Source organism: Gymnoscopelus braueri (genome assembly GCF_963280865.1).
Source record: "Gymnoscopelus braueri genome assembly, chromosome: 6".
Taxonomy (NCBI): Eukaryota; Metazoa; Chordata; class Actinopteri; order Myctophiformes; family Myctophidae; genus Gymnoscopelus; species Gymnoscopelus braueri.
This window is the reverse complement of record NC_137607.1, coordinates 25,242,500-25,263,894: the sequence shown is the minus strand read 5'-3', so window position 1 is coordinate 25,263,894 and position 21,395 is coordinate 25,242,500. Positions and strand designations below refer to the sequence as shown.

The window sequence follows — 21,395 nt, the reverse complement described above, 5'->3', positions numbered from 1 at the left end:
CATCTGGCACTCACATTTCCAGATGTTCTGAGCTGGGATACAGGACTGAATGTGAATGAACTTGGTGTGGCAATGAGCAACAGAGACCATGGAGGCAGCTTGCGTCTCAGATCTCGAGGGCACTCAAAGGATGATGATGATGACATCTGACAAAATGGTTCACTTTCAACTAAATTTACAAAATGTAAGTTTAAAGTCTAATTTACAACATTCAAAAAAGATTGGAGGTTCTGCACTAAAAAGTTGCTTATATCCACATTTTACTCTTCCTACATGGAACAATTACTGCACAGATGCTCCAGCTGCCTAGTTTAATTTACTAACAAATGAATGATAATTCATTCATTCATTCACATTTTTATGCAACTAATTGTTGGATACAAATATTAAGGGATCATTCCTTTCCACTATTGGTATATTATAACATTTTCTTACTAAATAATGTGACGTTGTACAATTAAACAACACATAAATCAAATGTTACAAGAAACTCATTCAAAATACAGGCAAGATTAAAAAAATACTTGACATTTTCTCAACTTATTCACAGTCTCCCAAAGCAGCCATTCAAACTGACCCACAACCCAGGGGCTCAGCTTTTCCAAAACTAATACGTTCCCCAACCAGCTGAGTGTTATCAAACGTCTGTGATGAGAAAGGAAGAGCAGATTAAATACATCTGATCTCACGTGTCATGTGACATTTAGTTAGCCACCTCTACTGTTACAGTAGAGAAAGTCAAAGGGCAACATAATGGCCAGGGAGATATAAATAGAAGGTCAAGACTGCCGTCAGCTGCAAAGGCCAAGGACAAATAAAGTTTAGACCAGAGTGCAATGCAGAGGAATGTGTTTCACTGCCAGACCTATATCTCCCTCTATCCCACACCACACTGCAGCCATATTAAGAATACAGACATGGTGGAAAGACAGAGAGAGGTGGTCAGTGGCACACAGCCAGTAACTGGATCATTAAACACAAACACAATTACAAAGTAGCCCATCTATTGGAATGGATTAACAATAGTGTTTCAACCAGATTGAATGAAATGGGTGTTTTTATAGGGTTTTGAAATTATTTTTTACAAGAGCCGTTTCTTTGGATTAAGAGTATATTGAAAGGATCTAAAGCTGCAATCTGGATCTTATTTGAATGAATACAAAGTTATTTGAACCAGTCTGTACGGTAGTGTGTTAATACAATATAACTACATCTGCAGTGATTGGAGGTGGTCTCCCTACTCTTCCATTGAGATATTTAGACCCTGGTGTTGGACACCTACTGGTTGACAAGTAGTACTACCTGAAGCTCATAAGTTCAATATCTCCTCATACCAAGCAGAAATTCCATGCCAGAAGAGCAGTAGAAGTTTGGTCTTCCACGTGGGAGACTCAGCTTGTACATTTGCTATTTCTGAATTAAAAAAATATATATTGTAAGTTTGAGAACTACTGATTTAGAAGGCATTTGTAGACCAGCCTCAGGTCTTAATGGGTTGTAGCAGCAACCCAATAAGGGCAGCTGTTGAGTACCATTATGGGCCTTCTGAAAGATGTTGAATCCAAAAACAGTTCTGTGCCTACACCATATCTACAATGAAACCACTGAGATTGAATTGCTTGATTTTCAATGAATCCAAAACACGCTCACACTTTGACTGCTTGAATTTAATGTATCTATTGAAATATAATGCCAGTACACATGATGTCATGTATATGCAATGTATTATGTATGTCATTTACATATGGTACATAATAAATGGGTCTACAATGCAAGGCACACAATTAAAATGGTTCACTAGAGAAGTATATTGTTGCCAAATGATTAAATCCCGATCTGATTCACAGCAAAACCATCATATAAAAGTACAAATTATGAATAAAAAAAGTGTCCGATGCACATTCAAATTTCATACCATCTAAAAGTACTTAACACAATTTCTCTACAGTTCAATTGAAAGAAAACAACACATATACAAAGGCACATTAGTGTGAGGATAAACTATGAAACCCTTACAGTATAGGTCTATTAACATGGTAGGATGCTCTCCACACAACAGTAGGTCCAGTCCTCTTTCTCGTTGATGGGCAGGACATGTTGGCAAACCTAGTAGAGTAGACAAACCAGTGAAACAACAACCCATCACTATATTATACTTCTCAATAATAATAAAATCCTTCCACTTCTACCTTCTTTTACCCTCCAATTTGTATGTCAGATTCCTTGATTCTTTATACTGTAAAAGTTCAAGGTATTTTAATGAATGAAGCTATTTAAGAGTACAACAGTTTATACATTCAAATGATTGAATCAATTTATAAAGAAACAAATGATTTTAATGAAATAAACGATTTTCAAAAATAGCAAATTAGCAGATCAGCATTGTATGACGAAGTATAAATTAGGGCTTAAGTGATTAATCAGACTAATCGATCACTTTGATTATAAAAAAAACTGTTAGATTTCCCCCGCCGCGCGCCAATTCATTTATGTAATATTCTTCTCGATAAGTAATTAATTTATAGAATCATCGCTAAGAAAATAATCAATAGTTGTAATGTTAAAGCTATCTCACAAATGTGTTATTCGTGGTTGACTTTGCTGTAATTATGGTTTGTGGTATTTTTGTGTTATTAAGTGCAAAAACTGCCGTGCCACCCTTTGAACACAATAACAGAGCTGGTGGAGAAGTGTATTGAGAGATCATATTATGGATCAGGCATGTGCTTCCGAAATGTCCTGCACTATCCTATTTCGTGCTTACTTCTTCTATTTTGATGTATTTTATTTCAAACATTATGCTGATATTTAATGCCTTCAAAATGCAGCACATCCTTTTTTACAGAACAAGATGTTCTTTTTTTTTTATCACTGACCATTTTCCTATTGAGAATAAAAGATTTACCCTGGAAATTAAATACGTAACAGATGAATATAAGGAATTTAAAAGATTGAATCAGCTATTTGTGGTTCTTTGAGAGTTACCAGAATGCAATTGAAACTAGAAGCATGCCAGCGAACACACACACACACACACACACACACACACACACACACACACACACACACACACACACACACACACACACACACACACACACACACACACACACACACACACACACACACACACACACACACACACACACACACACACACACACACACACACACACACGTATGAACCCTTACCATCTTGGACCTGGCTGGCACCTCCACAGCAAACACATTCATTCCTCTGCTACTGGAGCAGTTCTTACTCTGCTCATTGTTCACATGCACTGTTGCTTTCTGGTTGGTCTGCAACACAATGAAATGAAAAACATGGATTATATCACTGCTTGTTGGAATGATCAACTGATCTTTGACTGATGCCTCTCAAATCCTGACATCCCAGTGGGATTGAGATATCAAAGTTCTGTGTTAAATTAAACAATGTGCATGTAGATTTAAAATGATGATGACCAAATGAAAGCTACAATTTTACAGAAGTCCTTTGAACACTTGTGCACTGAAAAAAATACTGCACTTTCTTAACTATTAAAACATCTCATCGGGCATACATTCTTTACCTCAGCAATGACATTCCACAAAATGGAACTGTTACACCATAGTTAAAACTTGTCCTGATTATTGTTTTTAATATACAGTGTGCAATGGTTATGTCATTGATATGAAAATGCATATGGGCACGTATTAATTTCATATGAATATGAGAATATTTGTGATATTTGTTTCTTCCTTTCTTTTGAACCTTGTTCCTGTAAAAACACATGATACAACCTAATATAGATGTTCTATTTAGTGTTTAGTTAGGAAACTAATTGAATTTTCACTCCTTCTTTAGAGGGAGACATGCTAATACTGTGACCAACAGGCAAATATGAAATAACATAAAACCAGTTTAACATTCTTTAACTGTTTTGGTAAACTAGACTCAAGTCTAAGCTACTCATGTAGCTACTCATGTAGCTTAGCATCCATTCTTCCAGAGGGGCTCCTGTTGCTATGTGAATGAACACAGTGGCTGAATATAAATTACAACTTCAGAGAAAGGTCTCTCCAAAGAGTAGAGTCCCCCATTTATGCTGCTTTTCCACTGCATATTGGGAGTTGACTGCACTGACTTAAACTGCACACATCAAACAGGCCATATGATATTGTGCTATCATGCATAAATCCACACACAATGAAAAGAAACAAACATCCAGTGTTTCAAAACACAAGTTATGTACTCTAATCAAGGCACTATGTCAGTATTACATTATATTAGTTGGAACTTGGGAGAGAATAGTGCAGTCCTTGGGGCAGTCAAATCTCAAGCCCACATGATGGCCTTGCATTATATGATTGGACTCCCAGATTCCTACAGTAAGTGTAGCACTCTCTGTAATATGTCCCTTCTGCATCTGTAGCACTTTTTTTTCCTTCCTCACTAGATGCATACTAAAAACACAGGCAGATATCCAGCAGCTTGCTCTTTAAAAAAAGACCAATAGCATAAATGTAGTGTAATAAATACTGACGACTCGAGTTGTGTTATAAAACTCAATTATGTCTAAGTATATCTTTAAAATGTAAAAGCTTTGGCTACTTTGGAGCCTAGGTGCCTGGACAGCTACGCCAGCGGTCCAGGCACCTAGGCTCCAAAGTAGCCTGACAGCGCGTCGCGTGTTTGAGTCCCGACGGCCTTTGATGCATGTCACTTCCCATCTCTATCCCCATTTCCTGTCAGACTACTATCCTAACAATAAAGGTATAAAAGCCAAAACAAAAATCAAAAATCAAAGCTTCCTATTTGTGAAATCATGGACTTGGACTGTAGGTTCCTCACTTATCCTTAAAAAAAAGTCTCACTTTGGAACACAGCCCTTTGATTACAAAATATTTTACACAACAAAATCCAGAGTGTTTCGACTCTCAGGGTTAAATGTCAGGCTTTTACAGCGTAGCGTAGACTCAATCTGAGCCATTGGTTTGCAGCCCACCTTGTTGGCTATTAGAGAGGAGATCCTGTGCTCTCCTCTGTAGGTGTAGATGAGGATGTTGTCCTGCCCCCTCACTGCCCTGGCCTCAGCCTTGGACATGATGGACTTCTGCAGGGCCTGGTTCTGTAGCCTGGTGCCAGAGTCCAGACTGACCGGCTGAATGGAGGGCTGGGTGCCCTCGCAGTGAACGTCTATCTGAAATGGACAGGCCTGGTGGATGGAGGTGGTAATGTTAACAGTTAGTATCGTGTCAAGCCTATTTCTCCACCCTTCAAACTATTCCGATATACGTACAGGGAGTGGGACTGACCCTCACAGGGGTAGCTCAAAACCACTCAAACACTCTATAGTTAGTAAACTAATACTTAGTTGACCGGGGACGGCTCTGTACTTAGCCTGCTCTTTTTTCTCTCTACACCAAAGTGGTGTAGAGGGAAACCAAATGTCACCAAATGTGCACCAAATGTCTGAACCTGCGGTTCCTCGTATTGAGCGGGATTACTATTGCAACAACACGTCATCAGTAGGGTAAAACTGACCTGTCTCACGACGGTCTAACCCCAGCACACGTTTCCTATTAGTGGGTGAACAATCCAACGCTTGGTGAATTCTGCTTCAAAATGATAGGAAGAGCCGACATCAAGGTCCATTATTTATTCGGCATTTGAGCCACGGACCACTGTTTGATGAGATTTAGACTCCCAGACCCAAGACTAAGAATAATTTGTTAATCGTTGGATTCGATTTTGTCCACAATTCCATGCTGTATTGATGCTGTATTGATGTGGTACCGTAGGAGAGATAAATAGATCAAAATAACTTTAACAAAATAATTCTTTAACAATAATTTAACTCTTGAGAGCGTAAAATGAAACCAAATGGACCCGTAAGCGTCCATTTGGTTTCATTTTACCCTCTCAAGAGTGAAAGATCTATAGGGTCCATTTGGTAACCAACTCTCCATCATTTATCTACCCCCTCAAGGACCACTGGTGGTCCCCGGACCACTGGTTGAGAACCACTGCTTTACACCAAATCTCTTTGCCGAAAATTGTTCTAAAACGAATCTATAAGCTCATAATGTTGTGAGCTATTTTCTGCAAATGTTCCCGCCAGAATAGAGATGCTAGGTTTCAAGTGGTTATGACACATCACCTGTGGTGGCCACTCACTGATTAGATACATGTGGGTATATAAGCACCACGCATGCATGGACACTCGGATTCAACAGTTAATACTGTAGTTATTTTTATGTGCGTGTTTCTGTCTGTATATTTGTGGGGTTATGTATGAACACCTGTGCACACCTCACCTCCACTAACTCCAGGGCACGGTTGTAGCCCATGGCTTCCATGGTAAGCCACAGGTCAGCGGGGTCTCCATCTTTCTCCGTGGCCTCCATCAAGTTGAGCTCCATGAAGCCCTGACGAGTCAGCTGGTTCCTCCTGGTGTCAAAGTTCTCTGTGGATAACCACATACAGGCCAAGATCCGTTGATTTAAAATGTCTCTATATTTATATCTATACTGACCTACGTATTTTACTATTTCAATGTAGCTAGCTACCTTGACTTGTAACTTGTAGTGTAGCTAGCTATTTATTTTGAAAGAGAGCTTTCAGTGTAGCTCAGTTACACTTAGTCTCTGCCAGGCCGAAGGCTATGTTTTCGCCCCCGTCCGTCCATGTGTGTGTGTACTGTATGTGTCCGTTTGTCAGTCCCGATCAACGTGAAACTGTGCACACACGCTCCCTGGCAGAGCCCAGAGCAGAACGAACCTCTGCCCCAAATCTTTCACATCGGCCTGTTAAAGCGCCACCAGGAGGCAGATTTTTGCAAAAAAAAGAAATTGATATTACTCCTACAGATTTTGTCCAAACATCATGCAAATCGTTACACATTATCTCTATAGTCATTTGATCAAGACGGATCTGTCTGATTTTTCATATTCCTGATTGGCTAAGATTGGCTTCTAAAGTTTACAGGCGTGGCCCGTTTTGAACAAAATACCTCAAATCATGTACGCAGTGTCCGATTGCCGTGAAACATTGCTGGTCCCCCCCCCTCGAACTGTTTACTGTACATAACATAGTTTTTGTTTTCAACCTGTTCATTTGATGTTTTGCATAGTAGTGTATATTTGTCTCCGTCGTTAATGTTTTGATGAATTGAGTACAAAGGACCCCAATGGAAACAAGCCATAGGCTTTCTTGGGTTTAAAATCCTCTTAGCAGACCTTGTATTGAACTGTTCTTTCCTGTGCTTTTTTTTTTGCAAACTGCAAATAAAGTATTCAATCAATTAATCAAAACAATTAGCTACCTGCTAAGAGCACATTTTTCTAGTAACTAGTTGCTTAGATACTTTTAAAGTAGCTAGCTTGCCCAACACTGGTGGGAGTAATACGTAAAACAGGTTCAAACCCACATCTCCGAAGTGTGGTAAGTGCTTTAGCCCACTCAGCCAGGCTGCACAAAGACGAGTCTTATTTGTGCCTTTATTTACTCGAGTTGGTATGTTTGCTCTTTTCTGGAACACCCTGTCACATACACAGTTAGATACATTCACACACCCAGAAGTTCTAACTTTTGAGCAGCTCAACTGGAACATCTGGCGCTATTTGCTAAGCCACATATTTGTTTTTAAGGAGAACAGAAGTGTCTGTCTGTTGATGAAATGTGACCAAAGAAAATGAAGAAATTCGGTAAAGCTCCACAAACCACCTTGTAGCTGTGGAGAATAAATGTACTTCTTCTTTTGTTACCCGATCTGATACCAGAAACAATTATGTTTTCTTTCAGCCTTTCATAGCCAAGGATGTCTGGCAAATGAGATCTAAATGATGTGACAGAGTAATAGTGTAATACAATGCCATGCGATGACAGGGCGTCTCCCAAATGTGCTTGGAAATATGTGGTAAATGTATTGAGTTTCATTCTGAATACTTAAACTTGTAATGGGAAATAGTGTAAGGAAATGGATAAAGGCGATATAATCTTCAGCAGGGATGAGCAAATGAGACTAAATGAACCCATTTAGACCTGGAACGCATCTGTATCACTTTAGATTTCTTTGGCTATTCAAAAATAGCAGATACACAAGCTCATAGCGCGGCACCGAGTGCCGCGCTATGAGCTTGTAGATCTGCTATTTTTGAAAAATCTTGAAAGAAATATTTTTTGATAAAAATAAATAAAAAACTGTTAGGATTTAGAAAACATTTTAAAGAATCGCCTCAGGTCTTAAAGGGTTAAGACTGCTGCCAAAGTGGGGAACATGAATACAGTTGGTCATGATTCTTGCCATCTGCACTGCTTACAAGATGTTCAGCGCATAAACTGCAGTTGTGATGACAGGGAGGTGAAATGATTACCTTTGCAGACAGCCCAGGCCTCCTTGTCGCATTTCTCTCCACTGGTCCGCAGCTCAAAGAAGTTATATTCCTCCAGACTAAGCAGTCCATTCCCATCTAGGTCTGCCATATCAAAGACATCAGACAGTGCCTCCCTGTGTCACAAACACAGAGCAGCAACATCACAGGGGAAATGTTACACATGACTCTGCAGCTGTCCAGTACGATCCAACAGATGAACCTAAGACATTAATCACTTCCAACTAGGGGTGTGCCGATACACTAATTTCACGAAACGATACGATACGATATTGGGCACACAATTATTATTATTATTTTTTTCAAAACATTTTTTTCCCCCCAAAACGATACATATCGTCACGAAAACGTATCGCGATATATCGCGGGACGATATATCGGCACACCCCTACTTCCAACCTTAGGTCCCTCTTTAGGCCATGTCATTATAGGCAAAAATCTTCACAAATAGCAAAAATCAACAAACCAAATCTATTTCACACATTGTTTTTGAAAATAGCAGATCTACAATCTCGCAATGATTGTGAACTTGTAGATCAGCTATTTCCGCTATGAAAAACAGATGTGCCTGGAGATTTTGACTTGCCCATTGGTGTTTGAAAACCACTGCCCTAACATATAAGAAATGACGTGCACACAAACACCTGAACTCCCTGCTGAGGTCCAGTTCTCCAGTATCCGTCCTGTACACCAGTTGAGCGGGTTTGTTGGATTGATTCTTCTTGCTCCTCTTCCTCAGCCTGCAGCCGCTGGTGAAGGGCAGGAGGTAGTAGGAGCCGGCATTCAACTCCCCCTTCCACACACATTTCTGTGCACACACACACACAGCAGTTAAAGTCAGCTTTCATACCGTGTAATATCGTTCAAGACCCCCCCCCCCCCACACACACACACACACACACATACACCCTACCCTAACCAATTATAATAATATTGTCCCAAATTAGACAAGTGATGTGTCCCCAATCAACTGGTTTGATGTGAAAAACTAATTTGGCCCTTGTCAGAGGGAACATACACACACGCACGCATACGCGCACGCACGCACACACAAAACCAAATGACATAAGATGTAGAACAATTTAACAAACCTCTTTGTCTTTTGACTCTGTAAAACACACAAAGGTGGAGTCCTCCTTGGTTTCACTTAGTGACACGACAAAAAGAATGGTATCCACATTCATCCAGCATGAGGACTGGTCTGAAAAACAGCAAAAACCAAGAACAACACAGATATTTTATCTGGAGATCTGGGTATCACAGATACTGCATTTCCTCAATTGTGTCTCTCAACCTGTGTAATTCCTGCTCCCCCTTTGCAGCTCACTTTCAAGCCCGAGTTACACTTGGTTGTGCATCGTGCTCACGACACATCACAGCACGACTTATTATGAGCTTGTAGATCAGCTATTTTCGGAGCGAGACGCAACTAAGTATGAATCAGGTGTCAGTGATCAAACAGGCCGGACTGTTTGATCACAATGCAGCAGCACGTCGACTGACAAAGACCAGACGGAGAGAGCACACATTACACCCATTTTAAAGTCCCTCCACTAGTTGCCTGTTAGTTTTAGAATTCGTGGACAGTTTTAAAATAAATCTTAAGACATACGTTTTTAGCATTGCTTTTACCTAAGGTTTCAGCTTTACCCTGGCCTATCTTATTTTTAAACCTTGATTTTAAAATATTTTTTATTGATTGAATTTTATTGACTTTTAATAGTTAAAAAAAAAATGTTTTCTTCTTTTGTCCAGTGAAGCGCATTGGGTTGCACCTGCTGTATGAAATGCTATATAAATAAAGTTTGATTGATTGATTGATTGATTGATTGATTGATTGATTGACTTGAATCCAAAAAATCAACAAATTGCTGGGGAAAAAAATATAAAAGATGATTTTTTTTAAATCATTGATTGGTTTGATTAACTGTTCCAGAATAAGCAGTAGGGGCAAACTGACTGCTGTGGGATATGGTCACCTGTAGTCATATCCCTATATATATACATAGTCATGTCCCTTACCTGGCCTTTGGCTGAGGTTGAGGGGTTGGATGGTGAGGTAGACGCTGGTGGTCTGGGGCAGGTGCAGACAGTACTGCAGAGAGCCGATACTCCCATCATCCTCTAAGAAGAAACATCCCTTCATACAGGTCTGATGCCACTCCTGGAACAGAGAGCAAAACATCCTAGCTCTAGCAGTCTTATGTGTGTGGGCTGGTGGCAATTTGGATTCCAATTCTTAATTTATCAAACTACCGTTGTCAGGAAATTACATGACATCTCTATGAGTACATGTGAGAATATACTAGTTTATTAGTTTGCATAATAAGGGAATTAAGCTAGTTAACGGTAAAAAGGTGCTGACTTGACTATCACAACACTATCACACACAATTTTAAATAATAATGGGTTCCACACAAATACCTGCTATATACATGGGTGTCCACCAGAGGGCTGTGTTACACTACATTTCAACGACAGGCTGACATAAATCAACTACTAGGATCTGATATGGTTAAAACCACATTTAACTTTGATCAGCTTTGATCGGCATTTCAATCTAAGTCCAGTGGCCATTCAAAAATATCAAGAGGCTTCCTAACATCCTCACAAAATTTCTCTCATTTTTAAATGCTGTTACATTTTTGGTGTATAACCGACACAAAATACTAATTAGAAATTGAACAGGCAAAACATGGACATTTTCATTCAAGTCATTGGAGACACATAAAAATAAAAAAAACACAGACACAGCCTGAAATAGGCTATATATATTCATTTAGCGGCCCAGTAAATCAGCAAGTTAAACAAAGAAACAAGGCACCATAAAGACGGAGCTTGTCACATCTTTGGAGGAAAGCTATTTCCTCAAAGTATGTATCTTGGGGTGCGAAAAGCATAAAGGATCAAACCATAACACTTCAGTGGTTTGTCCAGATTATATTAAATGAGAGAAATTGCTGCAGGCTCATGTTCACTCTTTAAAGACCTCAGAAATAATGTCCTCACAGAGACAGGTCAGCCAGAAGACTAATACAGGCCACTGTCACCTACTCTGGCCACAGGGGTGATTGACTGCTCTGCGCACACACGCACGCACGCACGCACGCACGCACACACACACACACACACACACACACACACACACACACACACACACACACACACACACACACACACACACACACACACACACACACACACACACACACACACACACACACACACACACACACACACACACACACACACACACACACACACACACACACACACACACACACACACACACACACACACACACACACACACACTTGTGAGGGCATTCTAATGACTTGCAATTCATTCTGGAACCCATAACCTTAATCCAACTCTAACCGAAACCAAACCTTAGCCCAGAAACCCATAAATAATATGTCACCTAACAAGGTCCAGAAAACCAAAACAGACTTAATGGGCCAGAATATCTTTCCAGATTTTCTATTCTTGGGGACATATTTAGACACCACTAAACACAATGGAAAAAAGTCAAACACACATAGAAACACCCACACATCTCGAACCAAAACACAACCTGCCCCTTCCCACCAATACCCAATTACCAGACTGGGCCTGGCAAAATAAGCAGCGAACAAAGAGAGAGGAACTTCCCACAGAAGTAATCCACACTTTCTGTTACTTCTATGATGTCTGGCCCTTTCCAATCTCTCCACAATATGAGAGATGGAGAGGAGGGCAGCTGTTTTTTATTTATACTAAATTTACTCTTCAAAAAAAATGCTGTTAAGAAAACCACGAGGTTGAAAAAATAGTGCAAACAAAGAGAATGGGATCAATACACTGTATGGCTATCTACCCAGGGCTAAATTCACCCAGAGACAAGCTGTGTGGCCATGACAACTGAGCTGCAAGTCCTTTGTGTTTCCTACAGGCTACAGATAGCTCACTGCCTAAGCACCCATGGTTTGTTATTGGGAGGGAGTCATTTGTCATTTGTTCAGTTCATGATAGAATGTCATTCAACCATGATGTCTGAAGAGGAGACTGAGTACATACAGATGTGCAACTCTCATATTACTAGGTTACTTTAATAAACTGCTTCATTTCATTTAACATCAACTCGAAAACTTGATAACGCAAACATTTGCGCTGAGAGGAGAGTTAACATCATCAAGCGACAGCGTTTTTAAGTCTGAGATGCAAACTGATGCAAACTCCCAATACTGTGAATTATTTATTAATTATAACAAAACATGATAGTAATTCATTAAGTAATTCGTTATATTCTGACATCTTCGTTTGATGTGTCTCTTGGTTCTTTCAATAGCGGTCCCAGCAGTCACCCAGTATTAAAGAGGAATTAGTTCCGTTGCAATATAGTTACACTTGTCAGGTATCAAGGTTCGTGGCTATTCCTATTTGGGCATCTTCTATGTCAGTGATTCTCAACCTGTGGGTCGGGACCCCGCATGATTTTGGGTGGGTCCCCAGATGACAGTAAAGTGACAATTTAAGGATTTTTAAGACCTTTTAATACCAAGAAAAGAGAGAAAAGAAATTAAATGAAAAAAGACCATTACTGCATCAAAAGTCATCAACAAACTATACTATAAAAACTCACTAATTTGTCAAATAATATAAATTGTCAAATAATATAATAAAGAGGCAAAAACTGTGAAAATAGCTGATCTACAAGTCGAGTCAAACTAGAACCACTGTTCTACATGACAAAGTATGAGGATTCCTTCCTGGTGTGTTAACCCTGACAACATGTGGACAGTAACAGAGAGGTTTTACCTGTAGAGTAGAGGGCTCTGGTGTTCTGCTGGCTCTAGTGCTGCTGGCTGTCATAGTGATGACGTTAGACAGTGAGGAGCGTCTGCTGCGAGCGGAGGAGGGACGGGAAGATGAGCGACCGTCTGCGAGACACGCGGAAAAACAAGTAAAACATTCATAACAAACATTCAGCAATGCACCCGTGTGAAAGAACACATGCACAAACACGTACACAACTTTACTCAATCTAATTAAGTTGGAACATTAATGATAACACAGTCATCTGTCTTCAGACGTTCCATTGTTAAGTTCAAGTGAAAACGGCTATCTTGCTTTTGACTTCCAGGAAAGTGTGATCTCAAGCTGAAGCCGGTTAATTAATTATGGAGGCATTTTAAATTACAAATGGCACAAACACAACCCCTCTAATCCATTATCTTGCACCCTCCCTCACCTACACACACACACACACACACACACACACACACACACACACACACACACACACACACACACACACACACACACACACACACACACACACACACACACACACACACACACACACACACACACACACACACACACACCGTGCACTAATTGAAGCCGCAAAATATCAATTCAATAATGAGAGGCCTGATTGTTTCCAAGACCAGGAAGTCAAGATGTAAAGCTATGTGATGCACTACAGCGAATTACCTCCGCGTATAAATAAATAGACCCACTCTACTGGGGTATTTGTCATGGATCTAATTTGTATTGATGACAGTGTTTTAATCTAAGGAACCAAATTGTTTGCTGAATGTGGATAACGATGTAGCAAAATGTGGTATAACAAAGACTTCAATGTGTGTTCAACTGATACCGACAGTGTTCTTTTTGAACAGTTAACCCTGCCTTCATTCAGTATACTGTAGCGCACGATGGCAGGGTAATCCCAGGTCTTAACGTTTACTACACATTAAAATCTTTAATGTTAATTTAACGAAGAGAGTACAAATGGAATCAAATGGGCCCTTTTGGGTCCATTTGGTTCTATTTGTACACTCTTTGAAGTTAATTTAATGGTAATAATTTTACTGTGTAATAATAATAGCAACTTGTACAGTAGATTGGCAATGGCAAGAAAACCTTGAGTGCGTCACAGACCCATAATGACTCTAGCTCACAACCAATACAAAACATTCTTGCTGAAACCCTCCCTTATACTGAGCAATCTGCACCTTCTCCTGACAAATCTAGCACCAAATAAGAGGTCAAAACATTTCTTCTTATCTCAGAGGAAAAGCCTGTTCAACATGTGCGACCATGTAGCAGCACATGTCAGACCCGCGGTTAAAATGTAACGGGTATAAATCAATACGTGGGAGAGGCACAATAATGTGATAATCCCCGCTGCTATCTCAGAGCTCATTTGTTTTTGCAGTAGCGGTCGTCTAGGCCCTCCCCTCCAACGCCATCTAATCCCTCATCATCTCCTCTGTGAGCAGAGGTGGGATCCTCCAAATCAATAATATGAACACGGACTGACCACTTAAGGCAACCCACTCTATCTTCCTATAGCCGCCCGCCCCTGGCTCTTCCTACTGGGACCACCGGTCCTCTCCGCCTCTCCTCCACACACATAGGTCCCATTTCAAGATTCTATAGCACAAAGTGGCCTTTCCTATTATGTTTTAAAAGCACTGCTAGCTAGCTTAAGAAACGTATTTTCTAAACACGTCTATCTCTAAATTCCAGGAATCTCTCTATGTATGTACTGCATGAATGTATGTCTGTTTGTCCTTTGGAGGATGTACAGTATTGTCGAGGACACAACGGAGTGCAGTGTCGAGGGTGAACTCAATTGGATGAGCGGTCCTCCAGAAACGGCCCACTCTGAACGGGCACGAGTTCCGAGCAGTGGCCACGACCCGAATGGGCACTGCATTAGTAGAGTAGGAAGCACTGGGTTTTAACCCATTAAGACCTGAGGCCCAAAATGATATGTATTTGGCCACGGATCCCCCCACCCCCCCCCCCCCCCTCTCTAAAAACATTTTGTGCCAGGGACCCCCAGAAAAGAAGATTCGTTTAAAAAAAAATATATATTTTTCAAAAATGTTCAAAAATAGCAGGCACGAAGAGATGCGCTGTGAGCTTGTAGCTCTGCTATTTTTGAATAGCCAACGTATTAAATCTAAAATGACACAGATGCTTTCCCGGTTTTAATGGGTTAAATCAGAGTTTGGTTCCTCGTCTCTGATGGAAGTGAGATAAAGCATAAGACAAAAGTCACCTTGTTTACAAATAAACATCCCTGTATTTTTCTTTATAGAGCTCTCTCCAAAGCTGGAGTTGAAACGCTGCATTTTTCACTGGCATAGAGATAGGGCATCTGTCGACCTCTTAATGGCAGACATGATTACCCAAATCACAACGCTTTACAGTCTCCACCCTCCAAACACACTGCTCTAATTGTGTGGAAATTATGATGTATGGACTGTGTCTTAATGAGGTGATTTGTCATGGCAGAGTGAAAAATCGATCAATAACAGAGCTATTACTTATTCCTTAGAACTAATTCGTGAGGCGAATGTGGACAGTGTGTGTGCGCGTGTGTGTATACAAATGGGTATTTGGTTTATACATGCAGTCTTCTATAGACTGCTGGTGGGAAATCTGTGGTCGTACTATCAGCAGTAAATATGTTTGCATGTATCTGCAAATCAGTCAAAAGGCTGGAACTCAGTGGGTGGACACATGAAAACAACGGAAGGCAGAGAGAGATGACAAACAAAACATCTGCACGGGATATACAGTAATAGCATTACAGGCCCACTTACAGTATATCGCCGTAAAACATTTGCTGGAACCTACTGCTGCTGAATGTTGCTTTAAACCAGAAACAATTCTATGACATGTTGTCTATATTTGAAAACATTGCTTATAAAGAACATAGAAGCATTGAAATATGATAGTGGACTGCTACCCTGGCAGCCAGATTTCTGTCTCTCTGAATCTGTAATGGACTATTGGCTAGGATTGTGTCTGTAGTCATAACCATTTAAAGACTATACATAGTATAATATATCATGCCCAGAACAGGGACGCTAGGGTTCATGTGGTTAAGGTCTGAAGGTGTTTTGACAACCAACAGCACACTGATTTCACTTTTCATCTAAAAAGTGCCTTTTTTAATGTAAATTCCATTCCTTCATGTAATGAAATAAAAAAGCAAACTGATTGGCGCAGCAGGAGTGCTACACTGGGATACAGTTTGTGAGGAAGGATTAACTGCGTTCTATGTGCCATGGGGGCTTAGTAGTTTAGAGAGTGTTGTTTCTGGACACAGATGTGATCCTGCTAGATCATGAAATGATCAGATGCTAGCGGTGCCTTCATCCTGCGTCATCTCTGCTTTTCTACAGTCTGTCTCCGTAAGGAAAATAAAAAAGAATGATGGGGACTGCCAACTGAACTCTCCTTGAAAACATTTTTTAATCTTCTTCCACATTTCTAGGCATTGGGATCAATAACGAATGTTTGGTAACATAGAATGAACTTGTGGATTACCATAATTAGTTAAAAAAAGCATCACAACTTTGGCTATTGAAAAATAGCGGGTCTACAAGCTCACAGAAGTGACACGCTGTGAGCTTGTAGATCTGATTTTTGAATATTTCTTTTGTATACGTTTTGAACAAAAATCTTTGTTTCTGGGGGTCCCTGGCACAAAATATTTTGACATGGGGGTCCGCGGCCAAATACATATCATTTTGGTGGTCCTTGACATGAAAAGGTTTGAGAACCACTGCTGTAACGTACAGTTAGTCAGGTACCTTTCTTGAGGGCGGGGTCTGATTCTGTCCGCGGTGTCTCTGGAGGCTGGGGTACTGTTGCTGCTGCCGTGGAGGATGACAGATTTGATGATGTAGATCTTTTTGGAGGGCCGTCTGAGTGGTTGCCAAAGTTCTGCCTCTTCAGCTTGGCATCAGCCTCTAGCCTGTCCAAGGCAGCCGTTTGACACTGCTCTGCTGTGGATACCAACAATCTACAGAACTGACAGGGAGACAAAATCACTGGGATATACGACCACCTCTCTGAAGCAAAGGGTGATGGGAAATATTACTTGATGGCATGAGAACAAGGTACACTGTAAAACCCACAGGAAAATGGTAACTGAATGAAACAAGTTCTGTTGTACACCAGTATTTCAAGATAAAACATCTATCCAGAGGATGCTGCTGACCATCTACTGTTGTATACGAGGTTTAGACAGAAAACTATTATGAGAGAGAAAGACTGGTGAAAACCATCAGTTAATATTTGTGATAACTAACTCACCTCTGCATAGTCCAACTTGCCATCTTTGTTGACATCGGCTAAGGAGAAAATGGCATTCACCTCTTCAGTGGTCATCTTCTCCCCACTCTGGAAATTTCGTTTAGCAGTGAAAACAACACATTGAAAGATCTGTCTCATATGATCAGACCAATTTCTGAATTAACTAATGGCCAATGACTGAATTAACCACATTAACCCTGGCGTCCCCGTTTTGGGTATTTATAGACGTATAGTTTCTAAAGATAGCCAACATAAAGTGAAACATCAACTCATATAAAAGTAACCACATGTGTTTTAAGTTGTAACTCATCCTTGCTCTGAATGGCACTGGTTCAATGTATGAATACGCTCACTTTATACATGTTAATAATGGCATTATGAGCTTTGAAAATAAAAATACATTCACTGAAATGTAACATTTCATCAATGATTCTGACTGACTCAGTAACATGCTCAGCTGGATTCACAATATTTTGTTATATAAAGGCAGGAACCACAATACAATAAATATTATAATAAATAACAGAATATTTTAAGTCATTCTTTCTCCATGACCCTATCCGAACATGTAGCTAGTTATTTCCTGGACCCTAACTCGCTGGTTGAGTAGGTTACTTACAGACGTGAGGACCTTCTCCAGCTCACTGTGGGAGATGTAGCCGTCACCGTTTGCATCCATCTTTCTGAAAGCTCTCATGAGCTCATTTTCCTCCATCTGTTTCTCACACTTGAGAATCTCACAGAAATCATCAAAGTTGAGTTTAGAAGTTCTTGAAGTCCAGTATTTGTTAAGAGTTGCCTGGGATGGGTTTCTACCAGCCTGCTGGAGAACTAGAGGATACATGGGGAAACATTGAATCGGTAAGAAACAATCGAACAAATGTTGATGACAATGAACCAGAGAGGCCGTCATAAATGCTGCTGCCCCCTGCTACCACCACCCTCCCACTGGATACAGGATAGGTGGGCACTAGGGGCATCTGGACACCTTTTTTTCCTTCTCTTGTACATATTTTTCACTCTTCATACCAGTAACCTGTAAGCTGATTGTATGACTTTCTGTATAGTAGTGTGTATATCTGTCTGTCACTTATATGTCATCATGATTTGTGTGCATGGGGATCTCATCTTAAACAAGCTCAGTGCTTAATGAGTCTTCCAGTTTAGTAGACCTTGTATTGTGAATTTGTACTTCCATGTACTGTTGTTCTCATGTCTTACTCTTACTAAATAAAGTACATCAATGAATCAATCAATGGGCACCTCGATGTAAAATTGGCTATTTTGTCCAAAATGTAAAAAAATAAAATATTTGAAAAATGGTCTTAAGTAATATAAAGTATACATGATGTGAACATGCCTGGTACATCATTATCAACTTAATTGTATCCATCAACTTCTTGTTTATGCCACAAAATGACTGGATATACAGATTTTGTAGCAATTTCATGTTCTAATCATATACTTTACTTAAAAACATTTTCCAGATATATATATATATTTTTAAATACTTTGGAATAATTAGCCAATTTAACACTGAGATGCCCAGTCTTCTTTGGTGCCCATCTATCCTGTTACCTATTGGACAGAGTGACACTGGTAATATGGCTTACCACGGCATAACTGTTGCTTTGATGCTATATTTGTCAGACTAGATCTGAACACAGCGAGGTATGCGGCTCTACACTGCATGTAAAACGCCTCCTCGTCATCTGTAGCACTAGCAGCGAGACTCTTCTGCAGCCCGAGGGCCTGAGAGGATCCTAGAGGAGATGACATCCTGTGAACATATTAAGAAGAACAACAACAACCTGATCATCATACTGATGTGATGAGGTGATGTTATAGATATGATGACAACAAGACTCTTTTGCAGCCCGAGGGCCTGAAGTAACGCTGGAGGAGATGACATTCTGTGAACATAATAAGAACAACAACAACAACAACAATCTGATCATCATTAGGGCAGTGTTTGTGTTTTTGTCATTGAACACATCAGGAACATATGAATACAAATTATATTTCTGTTTAGCATTTTAGGCTTTGAAGTTGCACAGGGGCAGACATGACAAATAATATCTGTCATATTATTCGATTTTTTAAAGATTTCATATTATATAATAAAGAAATGACAGACAAATGTAATAACTTTATACTTTGTAAAAACATAAATAGTGGAAATAGCAGATCTACAAGCTCACAACGCATTGCGTTGTGAGCTTGTAGATCTGCTATTTCCACTACCACTACATTTTTTTCAACATGGAAATTATCTAGCCCTAGAATGACTGTGATCTTACATACATTTCAAGTATTCCAAATACACAGTCATAGATCTCTCTCGGTCCGCCACTGTGTAGTGCCCATCTGCGCGGCCATAAAAGTGCTCTAAACTCCGTCTGTACTCACCCAATAATTAATTCCTAAGACGTCTAGTCATATTTTGTCCTCTACTTTCATATCCATGTGAAAGTTCTGCCAGAAAACGTGTGTTTAGTCAAATATCTCCACTTTTTCACGAGCTGCACACGGACGAGTTCTGTGCGACGCGAGGGGCCAGGAATGATTGCAGCACTGAATATACGTAACTTCCATAAGGACGCACAAATGTTTGGGACACACAATTGACAGGTGCTTGTGATTGGTGCGGGGTAATGAATCATCACCTGCCAATTGTGTGTCCCAAACATTTGTGCGTCCTTATGGAAGTTACGTATATTCAGTGCTGCAATCATTCCTGGCCCCTCGCGTCGCACAGAACTCGTCCGTGTGCAGCTCGTGAAAAAGTGGAGATATTTGACTAAACACACGTTTTCTGGCAGAACTTTCACATGGATATGAAAGTAGAGGACAAAATATGACTAGACGTCTTAGGAATTAATTATTGGGTGAGTACAGACGGAGTTTAGAGCACTTTTATGGCCGCGCAGATGGGCACTACACAGTGGCGGACCGAGAGAGATCTATGACTGTGTATTTGGAATACTTGAAATGTATGTAAGATCACAGTCATTCTAGGGCTAGAAATTATCATGACGATTATGCAAAATAAATGCGATTATCTCAAATAATTGCGATTAGACGAGTGTGAAATAACTGACAGGCCTAATCATCTCTACAGGTCTACAGGACCCCAATGGAAACAAGCCATAGTGCTTTCTTGGGTTTAATCCTTTTTAACATCCATTTGTAGAGAACTGTACTTTCTGTGTTTTTTTTTTTGCAAACTACTAAATAAAGTATTCAATCAATCATCATACTGATGTGACGAGGTGATGTTATAGATATGATGACAACAGCTAGCTTGGGCTCGCTATCCTCTATAATTCTTATTTACTTAGTTTATGGTTTATTATCACTGAAAAACACAACAAAATAAACACATCAATGCATGCGGTTTACCTTTGCTAATATGAGTAGTTTAGCAACTGTCTACACGGTAATGTGTAAAACATTGATGACTGTCTGACTCTGACACCATCTAACATCTAACCAGAGCTGAGCTGTAGCATCTGACCCATGATACTGTTGCTATGTAAACATCGGTGGCAGCGTTGCCAGATTGTGTGAGAGAAATAAGCAACCAGGTCTATGAAAACAAGCCAAAAAGAAGCGAGCCCTTCGCCCTGCTATTTGAAAATAGCAGATCTACAAGCTCACAACGCGTCACGATGCAACGCGTTGTGAGCTTGTAGATCTGCTATTTTCAAAAAAAATCTAGGAAGAAATTTAGAAAAACTGAGGAATATTTTTTAGAAACAACATAAATCTGTATGGGGTCCCTGGTATAAAATATTTTCAAATGGGGGTCCGGAAACAAGCCTAAAATAAGCAACTACACATTAGAAACAAGCCCAAAAACCCACCAACTAACTAACCAATCTTTACAAGCAACTTTATAGAAAGACAAGCCCAATG

General features: G+C 40.0%; 1 protein-coding gene across 1 annotated transcript; it reads right to left on the bottom strand.

The window, feature by feature from the left end:
• Positions 1-1,666: 1,666 nt before the first annotated feature.
• efcab7 (EF-hand calcium binding domain 7) lies at positions 1,667-20,975 on the bottom strand. Its single transcript, XM_080431695.1, has 14 exons — positions 20,880-20,975; positions 19,091-19,257; positions 18,097-18,308; positions 17,478-17,564; positions 16,973-17,192; positions 13,173-13,294; positions 10,398-10,539; positions 9,467-9,576; positions 9,020-9,183; positions 8,358-8,491; positions 6,300-6,448; positions 4,988-5,197; positions 3,192-3,299; positions 1,667-2,106 (listed from the first exon to the last, which is right to left on the bottom strand). Exons 2-14 carry the CDS (start codon positions 19,254-19,256, stop codon positions 2,029-2,031), a joined length of 1,902 nt encoding a protein of 633 aa, XP_080287821.1. The 5' UTR covers position 19,257; positions 20,880-20,975; the 3' UTR covers positions 1,667-2,028.
• Positions 20,976-21,395: the final 420 nt, after the last annotated feature.

Bases quoted from the DNA above. Each gene is read 5' to 3' on its own strand.
- efcab7 (XM_080431695.1), bottom strand. From the start codon at position 19,256: ATGTCATCTCCTCTAGGATCCTCTCAGGCCCTCGGGCTGCAGAAGAGT. The intron at 17,565-18,096 runs GTAAGTAACCTA...CGAAATTTCCAG, and splicing joins TGGAGAAGGTCCTCACGTCT to AGTGGGGAGAAGATGACCAC. The intron at 17,193-17,477 runs GTGAGTTAGTTA...TCTCCCTGTCAG, and splicing joins GCAAGTTGGACTATGCAGAG to TTCTGTAGATTGTTGGTATC.